Source organism: Pleurodeles waltl, chromosome 7, assembly GCF_031143425.1.
Source record: "Pleurodeles waltl isolate 20211129_DDA chromosome 7, aPleWal1.hap1.20221129, whole genome shotgun sequence".
Taxonomy (NCBI): Eukaryota; Metazoa; Chordata; class Amphibia; order Caudata; family Salamandridae; genus Pleurodeles; species Pleurodeles waltl.
Genome location: NC_090446.1, coordinates 607146979 through 607164696, shown reverse-complemented (window position 1 = coordinate 607164696; position 17718 = coordinate 607146979). Strand labels below are relative to the sequence as shown.

Below are 17718 nucleotides of genomic sequence, written 5' to 3'. Positions count from 1 at the left end.
ACTTCTTTCATTGTAGCATTGAGTATTGTACGTATATCTGAAGTACTTGGCGTCATTCTTCTGCCCTGTGGGGATGCGTAGGCTCTGGGGGTGTTATACGGTATGCTGCAGCATCAAGGGACTAAGCGAGTACCAGCTGTATTGTGTCCCACAGTAAATCACTGAAGCAACGTGAAGTCCCTGGGAGAGCATTGTGTACTATGCTGCAATACTGAGGGAAGGTTAAGGCACCCTTGGTATTGGGCCCTATTCTGCAGCACTGGTGGAACATTCAGGTACTGAGAACGCTGTGCACTATACTGCAGCACTGAAAGTATTCAGCTGCGCTGAGGGAATGATCTCTTCTGAGTGGACTGTGATCTATGCTAATGCACCAAGGGAATGCTCTGGTGCCTGAAGTATTGGGTACTATTTTACAGCATCCTGGAGACATGGGTATTGATATTGTTGTGTTCCATGCTGCAGCATTGAAGGAAGGACATCTTCTGAGTGAACTGTGATCTATGCTGATGACCAAGGGAATGCTCTGGTGCCTGAAGTATTGGGTACTATTTTGCAGCATCCTGCAGTCATGGGTATTGAGACTGTCGTGTTCCATGCAGCAGCAATGAGGGAATGACATATTTCGAGAGGGCTGTGATCTATGCTGATGCACCAAGGGGATGCTCTGGTGCCTGAAGTATTGGGTACTATTTTGCAGCATCCTGGAGACGGGTATTGAGATTGTTGTGTTCCATGCAGCAGCAATGAGGGAATACACGGGTCCTCTGGAGTTTTGTTCACTTTGCTGCAGCATACGGGGCAAGTACGTGTGCTGGCTGTATTACGGGTTGTGCACTGAGGGCATGCACTCTTACTAGGAGTACTGTTTAGCGGCAGCACGGGCAGAATTTCTCAATACTCTAGTGTACTCTGTGATGTGTTGATGCCGTAAGGTATGTGTAGGTAGCAGACATGCACTATGCTATAGCAGAAACTGGGGATATTACGTATTTTGCTGCTGCACAGAGGAAACACGTAGACACTCTCAGTACTGTGTGTTGTGCTGCAGCAATAACCAAATCATAAAATCCAGTTGAAAAGCATTGTGCGCTGCAAGAAAACTGGAGCGCTAACAAGCCCAAGGACAGATGCTCCCAAAACCTAATCTTGTTTGATCTTCCATCCTTACCTCATCCAATCTTGTCTGCTTGCAGGGGAAGGAGAACGTGAACCCTAGAGGCAGCTTTCTTCCCAGTAATCCTTGGCTTTTTTGGAAATCTATGATACAGTCAACTATGTGATCGAAGAGCTGAAGAGAGGATAAAAGTCCGTTGTTAGTCCCATGCACACAGATTCTGCATTACCATGAAAAGGTGGCTTTGAAGCCAGCAGTTCTGTGTGATCAGTGCACTCACTCCTGCCGCAAAGACGCAGCCTCCAACCTTAGGGTTCTTAAACCCCATAGGTATCAAAAGACACGACTCAACTCCAGCACCTCCACACACACAAGCATCCAATGCTCCAGAACGTCCCACATTAAGAGTCCTAAATCCTCTGGAATCAGACAATGGTAAGAGCCACACGCCTTAAAAATCTCTATGGTAAGAGCACCCAATCTGCAACCATGAAGACCGCCTCAGCTCCTCTGGTCCTCCAGTGCTAGAAGTCTGCCAAACTTTGAAATCCTCCCATGGGAAAAGTCCTCCAAACTACTGCGTCTCCTAAAGCAAAAAGGCCCCAACTTCAAGCTGCCTCTGATATGGATAGAACACTAAAGTATGTGCTATATAAGTAAATTTCAATTTAACCTTAAGTTCTCTGACCCAGAGTCTTACCAGAGGGGCCTCAGAACCTCCCGAGTTCTCTGATAGTCTGCCAACTATGGACTCAGCAAATATGAAGAGATATCCATTCTCCTGCAGAGCCCACCATCCTTAGGGCCCGTGGCCTCAATACAAAGCATGCCCAAACTCTAAAGCCCTCAAATCTCCATAGTTCTACTAATGCTGGAATTCTTCACTCCCTCCATTCTCCAGACTTTCCTGACCACAGGGCTACTACAACCCTAGAAGTCACCCTCATGCCATGGGTTCTCTTGTTTTTATGCACCTGTTTTCCAGTCAACTCTGTGACGTTGTGGGGGGATGCCTGCACTTCGTCCCTGGTGGCCCAGTGATGAGTCCGTCTCTGCTCTTACTCTTTCCCCTGTATCTCTGTATCTCTTGTTCTATTCTCTAGCCTTTTTGGCATTTTCCTTTGCATTTTTCCATTATTATTCTGCTGCTCTTCTTTCATCCCTCTCCCCTTTCTGCCCTTGCCCGTCCCTGCCGCCTCCCCCTCTCAGCGCTGCTTTCCACCTCCCAGCTGGATAGCCGCACGCAGTGGACATGCTGCTGGTGCGCCAAAGGCTAGCACATGTGCACATGTCTGCGGCCGGACCGCGCCCAGCGCCACGGACCCTGCTCCCTACACCTTTCAACGCTACGACACCAGCATCCACCATGCCCTCAACACCAGACAATCCACCGCCTGCCACCTTGCAACGCCTATGGACAACCAAAGCCCATTCACCTGCAGCAACTGCACCTTCCCCTGACTCCACACACCAGACCCACCAACCACACACCCCTGTAATACTGGACCTGGCCATATCAGCTGCATCCAACTCAATGCCCACTCCCTCATCAAACATACAGTGGAGATCTGGGACCTGCTCAACTCCATCTCTCCAGACATCGTCTTCTTCACGGAAACCTGGGTGACCCCCACCTTGGCCCCGGACATCACCACCGCCATTCCAGAAGTCTACAGAATCATTCACAAGAACCGCATCAATAAGCCGGGAGGGGCATTGCCATCATTCACAAAAACGCCCACTGTCTCACAACTAGCTCTGACGACCACTCACACGATATAGAGCTCCTCCACATCCAGACCCAGATCAGCCTGACCGCCACCCTCTGTGGCCCCCTTGCCTACAGAACCTGGAGACCCCATCCCCCCTTTAGTGGATCAATAGCCGATTTCATCGCACATCAAGCTCTCACCTCAACGAACTACATCCTCCTTAGCAACCTCAATTTCCACCTGGACAACTTCAACGACCACAACACATCATCCCTACCAGTAAACCTTACCACCCTGGGACACAAACAACTGGTCAAGTTCCCAACCCACTCAGCAGGACACACGCTCAATCCCATCTTCTCCACATGAAACAACATCTCCATCACCCACACCTCCGAACTACACTGGACCGACCACCACTGCATCCACTTCTCCTTCACGAAACCCACCGAACACCACTGCGCCCACCGCTACCCATGCAGAATCTGGAACAAGGTCTCCAACAACCAACTCAGCACCACCCTCACCAAACACCACCGCCCGCCACCACAGATGCCAGCACATCAGCACGCAACTTCCACTGATGGATCTCTGACTGCGCCAACACACTAGCTCCCCTCAGGAAACCTTCCGACAAACAGCTTTCAAAGAAAGCCAGCTGGTTCTCCCCCACCCTTCAAGAGTCCAAGCACACCTATCGTCAGCTCGAGAGAAGATGGAGGAGCAGCAGAACCCCGGCTGACCACGCAGCCTTCAAAACTGCTGTCACCACACACCATTACCTCATCACAACTGCAAAAAAAACAGCCATAGAGGAATGCATCAATGCCAATGCACACAACAGCAAAGAACTCTTCACTGTGATCAAATAATTCACCAAATCCAGCACGGACACCACAGACATCCCTCCTTCCAAGACCTCTGGCAACCTCACCACCTTCTTCAACTGCAGGATCTCAGACATCTACGACACCTCAAGACCCATCCATCACACCTGCAACCACTGCACCTAAAGGCTACATTTCCCAGGAAACCCTGCTCAACTGGACCACCCTTTCCACCGATGACACTATACAGATCATGGAAATCATCCACTCCGGAGCTCCCTCTGACCCATTCCCCCACCACATCATCAACAGAGCCAGAGCCATCATCGCCCCGAACTCTGCTGCACCTTCAACTGCTCCATTGAATCCACCACCTTCCCGGAAGACTGGAAACATGCAGAAATCAACCCCTATGCTGAAAAAAAATCCCTCTGCCAACCGGATGGACCTCAAAAACTACAGACCCATCTTGCTGCTCCCCTTTCTAACCAAAGTCATTGAGAAGGTCATCAATGCCCAACTCACTGAACTCATGGAAACCCAGCACACCCTCGTCTCCTCCGAATCAGGCTTCAGAAGCAACCAGAGCACCAAGACTGCACACCTCACCGCAACAGATGACATCCGCACTCTCCTCGACCGAGGCCAAACCACAGCCCTCTCCGCCACCTTCAACACTGTCTCCCATCACACCCTCTGCTCTACACTCCACAACACCGGCATTCATGGCAAAGCCTTAGAGTGGATCCGCTCATTCTTTATGGACTGAACCTAGAGAGTCAGGCTCCCACTGTTCTCTTCAAAACCGACAGAGATCAGATGTGGAGTTCCACAGGGCTCCTCTCTAAGCAGCAGCCTCTTCAACATCTACATGGCCCCACTTGCAAGCATCATCAGAAACCACTGACTCAATATAGTTTCCTATGCCAACACCCAGCTGAACCTCTCCCTCACCAACGAGCCTACAGCCGCTAAAAAACAACTTCCACAACGGAATGAAGGCAGACGCCACCTGAGTGAAGGACAGCTGCCTCAAACTCAACACTGATAAAACCGAGGTCCTCATCCTGGGTTCCACCTCCTCTGCCTGGGACGACTCCTGGTGGCCCTCAGTGCTCGGAACCCCCTCACACCTATCGACCATGCACGCAACCTCTGCATCATCCTTGACTTCTTGCTCTCAATGAACCACCAAATCAACATCATCTCATCCTCCTGTTTCCACACGCTCCGCCTGCTCTGAAAGAATTTCAAATGGATCCCCATCAGGTCCAGGAGAATACCCACTCAGGCACTCAGCAGCAGCAATTTAGACTGCGGCAATGCACTCTATGCCGACCCCACCCACAAACTCCAAAAGAAACTGCAGAGAATCTAGAACGCCTTGGCCAGACTCATCCTGGGACATTCACCACCACAGCCACATCGCCGCTCACCTGAGAGACCTTCACTGGCTCCCACTCAACAAAAGAATCACCTTCAAGCCCCTCATGCACGCCTACAACATCAGACCTGCATACCTCAACCACTTCCTGTCCTCTACTCTGTCCAACTGGCCCTGGTCACCACCCCAAGGATATGCAAGAACTCAGCCTGAGGAAGATCCTTCTCTTACCTTGTTATGCAAACATGGAACGCTCTTCCACAAAAGCTCAGGCAATCACCCTCACTGCCTCAATTTAAGAAGGAATACAACACCTGCCTCTTCGACTGAACTGCATCTGCACTCCCCTAGCACCCTGAGACCTTGACGGGCTATACAAGAACACTGATTGATGGATGAGGTGGGGGACTGTCTCCTCGCAATATCACTGTCACTTATCCAGCCCATGGCTTGCACCTATTTACTGTGACCTCCTGACAGATGCCAAAAAATGTAATTATTTGTTTATTTATTTTCGATTTTCTATACGTCAGACCCATTAACATTTTGAACAACAATTTGAACAACAATGATGAACTGTACAGATTGAACAATAATAATTAACACTATAGAGGGAATAGGAGTATTTGTCTTATGTATATCCAGATTAGGGTAAAACATGAAAGGGCGCTTAACATATTCAAAATCCTTAAATTAAATCAGACCTGACAAATGATAAGAAGAACGGGACAATACAGAATATTAGCCAATATCAATATAGTAATCCTGTGAGATCTACAGCCTCCTTGGGTGGAGTAATCTAGTGCTTCAGCCCTGACGGGATGCGTGCAGCTTTAAGAACGAAGGGAGAGCCAAGGCAAGGGTAACTTCCATCCTCACCTGGGTACCCGTGCCTTGTATCACTGCCTCCGGAAGTTTGTAGGCCTCACTGAGGATCCTCATGCCGCCTTCCTCCCTGCTCCTCACTTGCACCAGCAGCACTCGGAAATTCGTCCCTCCGAGGTCCAGAGCAAGGAAGTCCCCCCTTTCTGCAAGAAACAAAGACTACCTGAGGTCAGCTCGTCACTCACTCACACAACATTTTGAACTCAGAGTGAGTCCAGCACTCACACAGTAGCCCGTGTCTGTCCCAACCATCTCACGAGTGCCAGCTGGAACTAGTATAGTGGCTACACTCTGGGAACATGTGGATACCTAAACTATCACTGGAGCAATGGACGGCATGTCCTATGAGATGTTGCAGTGATGTAACAAAGACCCCCAAAGCCCCCGGGCTCCAGGGCCTCCTCAGCACAGTGACTTGCCCTTAGAGCTCCGGAGTGACTCAGGAGGGTGCACCACCCCTGTACTTTGCAGGCCCCCTGTAAGAACTCCGGTCCACAAGAAACAGGATTTATTAATAACGGAAGGTTTATTCAGCTCTTAGCATCACGTCCGAGCTCCTCCTCAAATGCCTAACGAATGCCCTTCTTCCCTCAACTTTCTTACATTACATCCCTTGCATTCCAACCCCAAAAGTTCCTTACAGAAACACATTCCCACCATATAACACATTTCCCCCTTAAACAAACTAAACAACCAAACAAACAAATAAAACAATACAAAATACAATAAGAATAATTAATGTACAGCAATTCTTCTTATTCACAAGTAGTCCACCAAACGAGTAGACCTTTTCCTGGAACGACATTCAAGCTTTACTCTTGAGGCTATAGAACCCTCCTTCCGACTCTCCTCCACCACATACAGTTCATCCATCTCTCCGCAATCAACTCCATCTGGAATCTCACTCTCCTATATTCCAGTACATGCACCATTCAGGCTTCCATCCTCAGGAACGGGCTCATCACCCCTTTGGCACACAATGGTTCCCGGAACATCAGGGTGTCCATTCTGAGTTTCCCCAACTTCTGGAAAACACTTAGCCAATTTACTCACATTCCAAACTTTACCATCTTGTGTAACCACTTTTTTCCTGAACATTCTTAACACTTTCATGGGCTTACCAAATCTAGACATACCTTTCCTTATCAACCCGGGATTCCTTACCCTGACCCAATCTCCTACAACAAAGTTGGAATCTTTAACTCTCCACTTCCTATCATACACCTCCTTGCTCTTCTCTTGCTTCAACCTCACATGATCCTTTATCCTTTCCACATCAACGCTCTCATGCTCTTTGCTTATTTTTAAACCACCGTGGACAGAGTTAGGATACAGGACCCCTGCCCCTCAGTAACCTAAACGAACTAACTCCTGTGGTACTATGAGGAGTGATACGATAATACCATAATTTCTATCGCACTTTCTCTTTCCATGACCCACCAAAACGACGTGCCCACGAAATACACTCCTTCAAAACCCGATTGAATCTCTCAACTTGTCCATTCTCTTGTGGTTCATATAATGAAGTAGTGGCATGCTTAATATTACAATACTTAAGAAATTTTTGCATTTCCTTAGACACCAATTGGACACCATTGTCCGAAACTATCGTCTCTGGATATCCCTCTTTGGCAAACACTTCTTTGAAAAACTCAATTACAACCGCCGTCGTGACATGTGGTACCAATTTCACTTCAGGCCACTTAGAGTAATAGTCCACTAACACCAAAGCAAACCTAGCCTCGTAAGGCAAAAACAAAAACGGACCAGAAATATCAAAACCCAACTTTTGCCAAGGAGATTCAGGCCACTGCACAGGACGCAATGGGGTTGGCACTGTCCTCAACATCTTGTCAGCACTCACACATACTCCACACTCCCTGACAGCCCTCTCCGTCATCTTGTCCATACCTGGCCACCAAAAAGAAGTACGTATCAGCCTTTTTATGGATGACATGCCAGGATGCCCCTCGTGTACCAACTTCAAAATGGTGGCTTGCATACCTTCTGGTGGAGCACATTTCCCTCCTTTAAACACAAGCTCATTTTCGATTTCTAATTCATCTTTTACCTTAAAGAAAGGCATCATCTCTCCTAGAATGCATTCTTTCCTTGGCCAACCCATCCTCAAAAATCGTTTCACTTCTTGTAAAATCACATCCCCTTGATCTTTATTGAGCCAATCCCTTTCTTCAATAGCTTTAAATTCTTCAGAAATAAACTCCGACAACACAGAAACAATATCAGAGTCACCATAACCGCACTCCCCCTGATCATCAGAATCATTCTGAGGAAGACATGATAAACAATCTGCCACTACATTTTTCTTTCCTGGCACATATTCTACTTGGAAGGAATACTCCTGCAACTTCGAGACTAATCTTGCAATACAGGCTGTAGCATTCCATCCTCCACCTGGGGACAGGATACCCAGCAAGGGTTTGTGATCTGTTTGGAGAATAAAAGTGAACTCCAAATGTAAATCCGGAAATGCTCGATTGCCCAGACACACGCCAATAGTTCCTCCTCGATCACTGCGTACCTTCTTTCTGTATCGGTTAAAGTGCGTGAGGCAAAAGTAACATTCCACCTATCTCTGCCACTTTTTTGGGACAGCACACCATACATGCTAGCATCCACTGTTACTACACACTGAGCTTGAACACTAAATGGTTTGAGTGTAGGTGCACCAGCAATCTCCTTCTTGACAGTCACAAAAGCATTCTCTTGCCTCTCTGACCAAACATACTCCACATTTTGCCTTGTCAGTTCCCTCAAGGGTTCCATTTTTGTAGCAAAGTTTTCAATAAATTTGCTGTAATATTCACACAGTCCTGTAAAAGACAATAGTTCTTCTCGACAATCAGGGGCAGGTGCATTGACAATGGCTTTGACCAGAGACTGTTTAGGAACAACTCCCTAACCAAAGACAGTGGCCCTGATTCTGACCCCGGCGGTCTGAGACCGCTGGGGCCAGGGTCGGCGGGAGCACCGCCGACAGGCCGGCGGTGCCCCGCAGGGCATTCTGACCGCGGCGCTTTGGCCGCGGTCAGATTTGGAAAACCGGCGGTCTCCCGCCGGTTTTCCGCTGCCCTTGAGAATCCTCCATGGCGGCGGAGCGCGCTCCCCCGCCATGGGGATTCTGACACCCCCTACCGCCATCCTGTTCCTGGCGGGTCTCCCGCCAGGAACAGGATGGCGGTAGGGGGTGCCACGGGGCCCCTGGGGGCCCCTGCAGTGCCCATGCCAATGGCATTGGCACTGCAGGGGCCCCCGTAAGAGGGCCCCACTCTGTATTTCAGTGTCTGCTTTGCAGACACTGAGGGGGTCATTCTAAGTCTGGCGGGCGGCGGAGGCCGCCCGCCAGACTTCCCCCACCAAAATACTGCTCCGCGGTCGAAAGACCGCTGAGGGTATTTTGGGATTTGCCCTGGGCTGGCGGGCGACCGCCAAAAGGCCGCCCGCCAGCCCAGGGCAAATCAACCTTCCCACGAGGACGCCGGCTCAGAATTGAGCCGGCGGAGTGGGAAGGTGCGACGGGTGCAGTGGCACCCGTCGCGTATTTCAGTGTCTGCAAAGCAGACACTGAAATACAGAGTGGGGCCCTCTTACGGGGGCCCCTGCAGTGCCCATGCCATTGGCATGGGCACTGCAGGGGCCCCCAGGGGCCCCGCGGCACCCCCTACCGCCATCCTGTTCCTGGCGGGTCTGATGGCGGTAGGGGGTGTCAGAATCCCCATGGCGGCGGAGCGCGCTCCGCCGCCATGGAGGATTCTCAAGGGCAGCGGAAAACCGGCGGGAGACCGCCGGTTTTCCAAATCTGACCGCGGCCAAAGCGCCGCGGTCAGAATGCCCTGCGGGGCACCGCCGGCCTGTCGGCGGTGCTCCCGCCGACCCTGGCCCCGGCGGTCTCAGACCGCCGGGGTCAGAATCAGGGCCTGAAATACGCGACGGGTGCCACTGCACCCGTCGCACCTTCCCACTCCGCCGGCTCAATTCTGAGCCGGCGTCCTCGTGGGAAGGTTGATTTGCCCTGGGCTGGCGGGCGGCCTTTTGGCGGTCGCCCGCCAGCCCAGGGCAAATCCCAAAATACCCTCAGCGGTCTTTCGACCACGGAGCGGTATTTTGGTGGGGAAAGTCTGGCGGGCGGCCTCCGCCGCCCGCCAGACTTAGAATGACCCCCAGTGTGTCCCAGGTAGTCAACAGACTTAGCAAAAAACAACATTTTTTCAATTTCAACGTCAAACCATTCATGTTGAACGCTTCACACACTCTAACTAAGTGCCCCTTGTGTTCCTCCTCATCTTTAGAATAGATTAACACGTCATCCTGGAAACACTTTACAAACTTGTCCATGTCCTTGAATAAATGAAACATGGCTCTCTGGAATACTAACACCGCAAAGGCCAACCCAAAAGGCATTCGCCTGAATTGGAACAACCCCTGAGGAGTAATAAAAGCAGTTAAATGCCTAGAGTCTTCAGTGAGTTCAATTTGATGGTATGCTGATCTCAAATCTAGTGTGGATTTTTTTTTTGCTCCATCAAGCAAACTAACCACTTCATTTATGTTGGGTAACGGATGACAATTGACTATAACATTGGCATTCAACGCTCTCAGATCCACACATAACCTCAATGAATTATCCGATTTCCTTGCCAAGACAATAGGTGAAACCCATTCAGATGACTCACTTTCCTCAATAATTCCATCCTTAACCATTTCCAACAACATATCCTTCAATTCTTCACACACCCCAATAGGAACTTTCCTTAACCTTTGCACTACAGGTTTGGCATTTTCCTTCAATTTAATCCTGTGACTATAATCTTTCAGCTTGCCCAAAGTATCAGAAAACACATGTGGGAACCTAGAGACAACTAACTTGGCCTTGTCACCTTGCTCGACCAACATCACAGGTTCACGAGCCCTGGGATTCAAAATTATTCCCAACTCTGCTTGATCTCTCCACCTTAACACATTTACTCCTCTCTCAGCCACATACATTTTGATTTGTGCAGAACGGTCCTTACCATAAATCATAGTTTTTACACACCCAATGATATTAATAGCAGTACCCTCGAATCCTTCTGCAACAATGTCAGAACGTGCTAAATTTGACATATCCCACAACTCACTAAATTTCAGAATGAAATAATCCCACGTGATGATAGTCCAAGGGGATCCAGATTTCGCCATAAATTCCAATTCACGACCTTCAATAAGAACTTTACATTTAGGTTGTTTTACAACATTCCCTTCATTGTTCCCGGAGTCATTCATGACAGACAACACCACACCTCTCTCTCTGTCCTCACAGACACACGCAATTTTGTTCTTGCTATCACTATCAGCTTTCTTAACCTCTTTACAAACTCTTGCAAAGTGCCCTACTCTTCTACACTTTTTACATTATTTTCCAATTGCTGGGCACTGCGGAAAATTAGCTAAATGGTTAGAACTGCCACAACAATAGCATAAGAGTCTGTTAATTTTAACATTTTTGTCATCTTTTCTGTTCCATGTAGTCTTCTTTGTAATAGTATCGCTGGTAGATTCACCACCACTAACCGCTCCAACCACATCCATGTCCGACGACTTATTTTTCTCAGTCTCTTGCACCGACTTCATCCATTTCTCAGACTGTTCCAAAGCTTTAGTGGTATTAATTACATCTTGTAACTTCGGATCACCCATGACCCACAATTGCTCTTGGATTCTCCTGCTCCTGATGTGAACAATAATTTGATCTCTAATCATTTAATCAGTAATGGGTCCAAAATTACAATGCATGGAAAGGCCACGTAAACCTGTCAAAAACTCCTCAAAGTCTCATCCAATTGTTGGCTTCTAGCATAGAACTTGAACCTATTTAATGCTATGCTTGTAGTAGGTTTGAATCTATTTTCCAGTTTACTCAGTGCATCCTGAAATACATCTATTTGATCATCCTGAAGGACTCCTGGTGGAAGTGTCCTGAAAATAAGCTGTCCTTCCGAGCCCAAACAGTGTAACAAAATATTTTTATTTCTTTCCTGGGACATCCCTTCCTCATCAATGGGCTTCAAATAAGTTAAAAATTCTTCCTTCCATCTTGACCACGGTATGGGTGGGTCTCCTTTCATTTGCAGAAATTTTGCTGGTGGCTCAAACTGCATCTCTCTTGAGAATTAGTGTTCCTGTCTTTATTGTTTTGTCACACTCTAGAGATATTTCGTTTATTACCTCTTCTTCTGTGTTAGAAGAAAGAGGAGTAAGAAGAAACAATAAAACTGCTATGAGACAGAACACATCTCCATCACCTTCATTTTTGAATAACTGGAAATGTGAAAAAAACACAGGACCGGAGAGTACAACAAACGAAGTCGTTTGTTCAATTTCACTTGTGTACTTGTACTTGTTTTCCTTTTGAAGCGAGAAGCACAGCGACAACTATCGGTAACGTTTAAGAGCGCGAAGGTGAGGCGAGGAAACACTCTTGTGGAAGAAAAAACAACACGTCAGCACGCGGATAATGCAAATCTGAGAGACGAGAGCGCTTGAGCGTCTTTTAGATATGCCCACACAACTTGACACGTATGATGCAAATCTGAGGCACGTCAGCGCGAGAGCGCTTGAGCGTGTTTTAAATATGCCCACACAACAGCCGACAGCAATTAGAGCGAAGCAGCGGCGTTGCTAAGCAATAGTCAGCCGCGAGCGTGTTCCTCTTAACGCAGCGTGAAACAAATAAACAATGTAATCGCAGGTTTAAGCGTTGAAAATTGTTACCGACATTCAGGCGTCTTCAAAGTAAAACTTTGTCAGCATGCCCAGCGGGAGGAAATCCTTCCAGATACAAAGTAATCAGCACAACTCAACAGGACGCAGTCTTTTAGAACACACGGTAAATGTCCTTCAGGATAGGTGTTTCCACATCCTCGTCGCCAAATTTTGTAAGAACTCCGGTCCACAAGAAACAGGATTTATTAATAAAGGAAGGTTTATTCAGCTCTTAGCATCACATCTGAGCTCCTCCTCAACCGCCTAATGAATGTCCTTCTCCTCTCAACATTCTTACATTACATCCCTTGCATTCCAATCCCAAAAGCTCCTTAAAGAAACACATTCTCACAATATAACAAGCCCCCTCAATCTTCGTCACACCAATGAGTTGTCGCATCCTTGTAGATTTTGCACATCTGTTTGGAGCATCCGCAGATCAAGCACCTCGCAGTATATGTTCAGCTGTCAGGTGCCATGACTGCCAAGCAGAATCTTCACTCCTACCTCGTGGCATCTGGACAGCTATGTATTAAGTGCATCGTTCCAGGCCTGGAGCCACTAAACGACTACTAAATTGGGCACTTTGGTCTTGAGAACTGTGGGTATGAGCCACACTTAGCAATGTACTTTTTTTTTTACTTGCAAAACGTCTAATGTATTGTAAGTATGTGGTATTTCTACTGCACAACCGTAACAAAAAGGCAGTCAATTACTGTACAGGGTGAAAGGCGAAGCTGCAGTCAACGAGTGACTGGAGGTGACTCTGGCTCCTGAAAGTTGAAGTCGACTGTGACTTTGTGGTAAAGTAGTGTTCTCTGAAGAGGTGTGTCTTCAGCTCTCCCTAGTTTGGGGCAGTCATCAACACATGGCATCACGAAAAGATGATGTTAAGGGGCATATTTATACTCTGTTTGCGCCGAATGTGCGTCAAAATTTTCGACGCACATTCGGCGCAAACACTGCCCCTTATTTATACTTTGACGTCCGACGCAGCGGGCGTCAAAGTTCCACCATGTGCGCCATTTTTTAGAAGGGGGAACCAGCCTTGCGTTAATTATATGCAAGGTAGGCGTTCCCTTCTACAAAATGACTTTAAGGCCTGTGCCCCATATTAATACTGTGACGTCATTTTGACGCACAGGAGGGGGCAGGCCTTAAAATACGGCGCCCAGCCTCATGGGCGCCGTTTTTTAACACCTGGGTCAGGGCAGGCGTTAAGGGACCTGTGGGCTCAGAAGGAGCCAGAGGTGCCCTCCCATGCCCCCAGGGACACCCCCTGCTACCCTTGCCCACCCCAGGAGGACACCCAAGGATGGAGGGACCCATCCCAGGGAAGGAAAGGTAAGTGCAGGTAGGTATTTTTTTCCGCTTTTTTTTTTTGTGGCATAGGGGGGCCTGATTTGTGCCCCCCTACATGCCACTATGCCCAATGACCATGCCCAGGGGACATAAGTCCCCTGGGCATGGCCATTGGGCAAGGGGGCATGACTCCTGTCTTTGCTAAGACAGGAGTCATTTCAATGGGGGTTGGGCGTCAAAAAAAATGGCGCAAATCGGGTTGAGGCCAAAATTTTGCCTCAGCCTGACTTGCCCTATTTTTTGACGCCCAAGCTCCATTTTCCCCTGCGCCGGCGCTGCCTGGTGTGAGTCATTTGTTTTGACGCACACCAGTCCGCAGCGCCGGCTAACGTCATTCAATAAATAAGACGCCCGCATGGAGCTTTGGAATGGCGTTAGCCGGCGTTAAAATTTTTGGCGCACAACTGCGTTGGCGCAGTTGTGCGTCAAAAAGAATAAATATGGGCCTAAGGGGCATATTTATACTCTGTTTGCGCCGGAATTGCGTCGTTTTTTTTGACGCAATTCCGCCGCAAAACTAACTCCATATTTATACTTTGGCGTTAGACGCGTCTAGCGCCAAAGTCCATGGAGTTTGCGTAATTTTTTTGCGTGGACACCTACTTTGCGTTAATGATATGCAAGGTAGGCGTTTACGTCTAAAAAATTGACTCCGAGGCATGTGTGCCGTATTTACACTCCCGGGCAAAATTCACGCCCGGGAGTGGGTGGGTCAAAAAAAATTACGTACGGCCGCTTTTGCGCCGTTTTTTAGCGCCTGCAAAAGGCAGGCGTTAAGGGACCTGTGGGCTCTGAAGGAGCCCAGAGGTGCCCTCCCATGCCCCCAGGGACACCCCCTGTCACCCTTGCCCACCCCAGGAGGACACCCAAGGCTGGAGGGACCCATCCCAGGCACATTAAGGTAAGTTCAGGTAAGTCATTTAAAAAAAAAAAAATGAGGCTTAGGGGGGCCTGATTTGTGCCCCCCTACATGCCACTATGCCCAATGACCATGCCCAGGGGACAGAAGTCCCCTGGGCATGGCCATTGGGCAAGGGGGCATGACTCCTGTCTTTGCAAAGACAGGAGTCATTTCTATGAGGGTTGGGAGTCGAAAAAAATGGCGCAAATCGGGTTGAGGCGAAAAATTTGCCTCAACCTGATTTGCCCCATTTTTTGACGCCCAAGCCCCATATCCCCCTACGCCGGCGCTGCCTGGTGTACGTCGTTTTTTTTCATGCACACCAGGCAGCGCCGGCGGCTAACGTCGGCTAACGTCATTGATTAAATACGGCGCCCGCATGGCGCTTCAGAATGGCGTTAGCCGGCGCTAATTTTTTTGACGCAAAACTGCGTTAGCGCAGTTTTGCATCAAAAAGTATAAATATGGGCCTAAATGTTTCCTTGCCCTGGGCAGATGGGACCAGCTCATAGCAAAATAACTCAAGGAGGCGTTGTTACTGGTGAATGACAACGATGTTGTAATTCTGATGGGGGTAAACGCAGTTAATAGCCCCATCGGAATTGTGTGATCCTCAGAAACACTGGAAACAACTGAAATCTCTGAAAGTAAGGAGGGGAATGAGGAATTACGGCGGCGCATCAGACTCGAGATTACCAAGTACCCTAGTATTCCCTCATTTCTAAGTGGTCCCTGTGGGTCCAACTTGTAAATGCCGAGATTCTCTCCACCGCGGAGATAACCGTATCCCTGATGTAGGTAAGTCTGCATGTTGGGTAAAATACAAACCATGTACCAGGCCACTCACATTGAGGGACTCAGTATCAGGTACAAAGGACAGGGTGAGATTGACAATTTTGCAAAAATTAAAGACAAAATGTGAAAGAAGCATGTCTTGTGTGTGAAAAGAGTAAAAACAAATTAGTAACTGAGTAATTTTCAGTTTTGCATGGAAATCATGGCTACTGTGACATATGTCCTTATTCAAAGCTAAAAAAATGTACAGCGGAAAATATAGTTGTGGAAAAATGAGCGCTTTTCTCGACTAGAATGCTAATGTGCATAAACAAACTAAACAGAATGTAAACTGGCAGAGAACAGTTGTTCATACACTTTCCAGCTTGTGATTGTGGTGCAAGCGTTGAAGCAGCGTGAATTGGTATGTTGCCTTTGACTTGGCTGACTTTGATTAGCATGCAAATTATCTCGCTGCACGTAGGCAAAGGCCTGCACCACTAGAGATAAAGGAAAGCGGGGCACCCTCAGTAAATACCAAATGAATGGATATTGAAAACTTGCGAAATGTGTGCAAAACCAGCTGGCACCTCTAACGACTAGTGGGGGAACCATTTCCGAGAGGGACGAGAATATGTGTGGGTATCTTCGAAGGTGTGCAGAATGTAACTCTGTCCGTCAGCGAAGCACGATCGACTGGTGATTGTTAGGCCCGGGTAAAAAGTAAATTACGCTGGCCTAATCATATGATTTCTGGAATTGTTTATTACACTTGTTGCGCGACATTCCAGAAAATACCATGTTGCGTAATTACCCTGCCATTAGCCTCTGAAAAAGAGCACTAAAGGTCATATTTATTCTTTTTTTTGCGCAGCATTTGCGTCATTTTGTGACGCAAAAGCTGCGCAAACTTACAAAATACAATTATATTTTGTGTTTGCCCCGCTTTTAAGTAAAAAACAAAATGACGCAAATGCGGCGCAAAAAAGTATAAATATGAGCCTAAATGACGGAGTCACTTTTTCTATGTTTGTGGTTAATTTTGCAAACTTTTCAGGAAAGTATGCTTGATTACACTGCAGCAAATACGTGAATTTCGCACGCCCTTCGTGGGGATTGACCTGTCTGTGGCATACAGTACATGAGCAGATGGGACTGGCTGGTGAGGAATCACGTGATTCACACTCATATGATGTACAGAAGGTGGCATCTTATGAAGTGAAGAGGAACTTACTGGTGATGTGCATGTTTTTTACTTGTGTGCACAGCGTAGTGTTGTGTGTGAGTGAGGTGGGACCACCTGGTGACGATTCACAAGACTCACATTCAGGTGGTTTACAGAACATGGGACTGAAGTGGGTTTGGCTGATAATGATGTGTCCTGTGTTTTCTGGTACATGGACTGAGCCTTGGCCTTTGGTTGATACAGAGGCTTCACATTCAGTCTCACCTCAGTCTGCTTTGGTAGCTGCGAGCAGTGGGCAAAGACTGTGCCCCACAAGCCATGGCTAATAGTGTACGGCTAGAGCCCTGTGGAACTGTGAGGGCGCTTCAACATCATGCTACAGTGAGTCGCGAGGAACCAGTGGCGGCCGAGGCAATAAGCATGACGTAGAAAAATGTTGAAAATATTAAGGGTGGGAATTGTCTAGGGACTATATTCTGGGATTCTATCACATGGTACCAAACTGGAACCCCTTCTTGTTCTGTTTGAGTTATACAGGTGGTCCTTTTCAATTACACTTGTTCTTTCCTTGTCTGTCTCCTGCTTGCTTTGTGTGTGTTGAGGTGTTCATAAAGGGGTGGTGTGTTTCCTCTCGGTCCTAGAGCATCAGTACTGTGTTATAGAAGTGCTCTTCCGATGGAATGTACAAGGCAGTGGGTGTCTCGCCAGCCTAAGGAGGGCACACTGTTGCTTCTCTATGCGTGACTCATATAGTTTTGCCTTCACTGCCCGTCTGAGTGCCACCCTTTGGACGGCACAAGGTGAACTC

At 48.0% G+C, this 17718-nt stretch overlaps 1 protein-coding gene across 2 annotated transcripts in view; it reads right to left on the bottom strand.

Moving 5' to 3' along the window:
* Positions 1-17718, bottom strand: part of HK3 (hexokinase 3) — a 296343-nt gene that overhangs the window by 63882 nt on the left and 214743 nt on the right. For both annotated transcript variants that reach the window (XM_069244551.1, XM_069244552.1), the window contains 2 exons: positions 5920-6068; positions 1172-1291 (listed from right to left, as the gene is read on the bottom strand). In XM_069244551.1, the coding sequence (XP_069100652.1) occupies positions 1172-1291; positions 5920-6068 (269 nt within the window). The remainder of the gene's footprint in view (positions 1-1171; positions 1292-5919; positions 6069-17718) is intronic.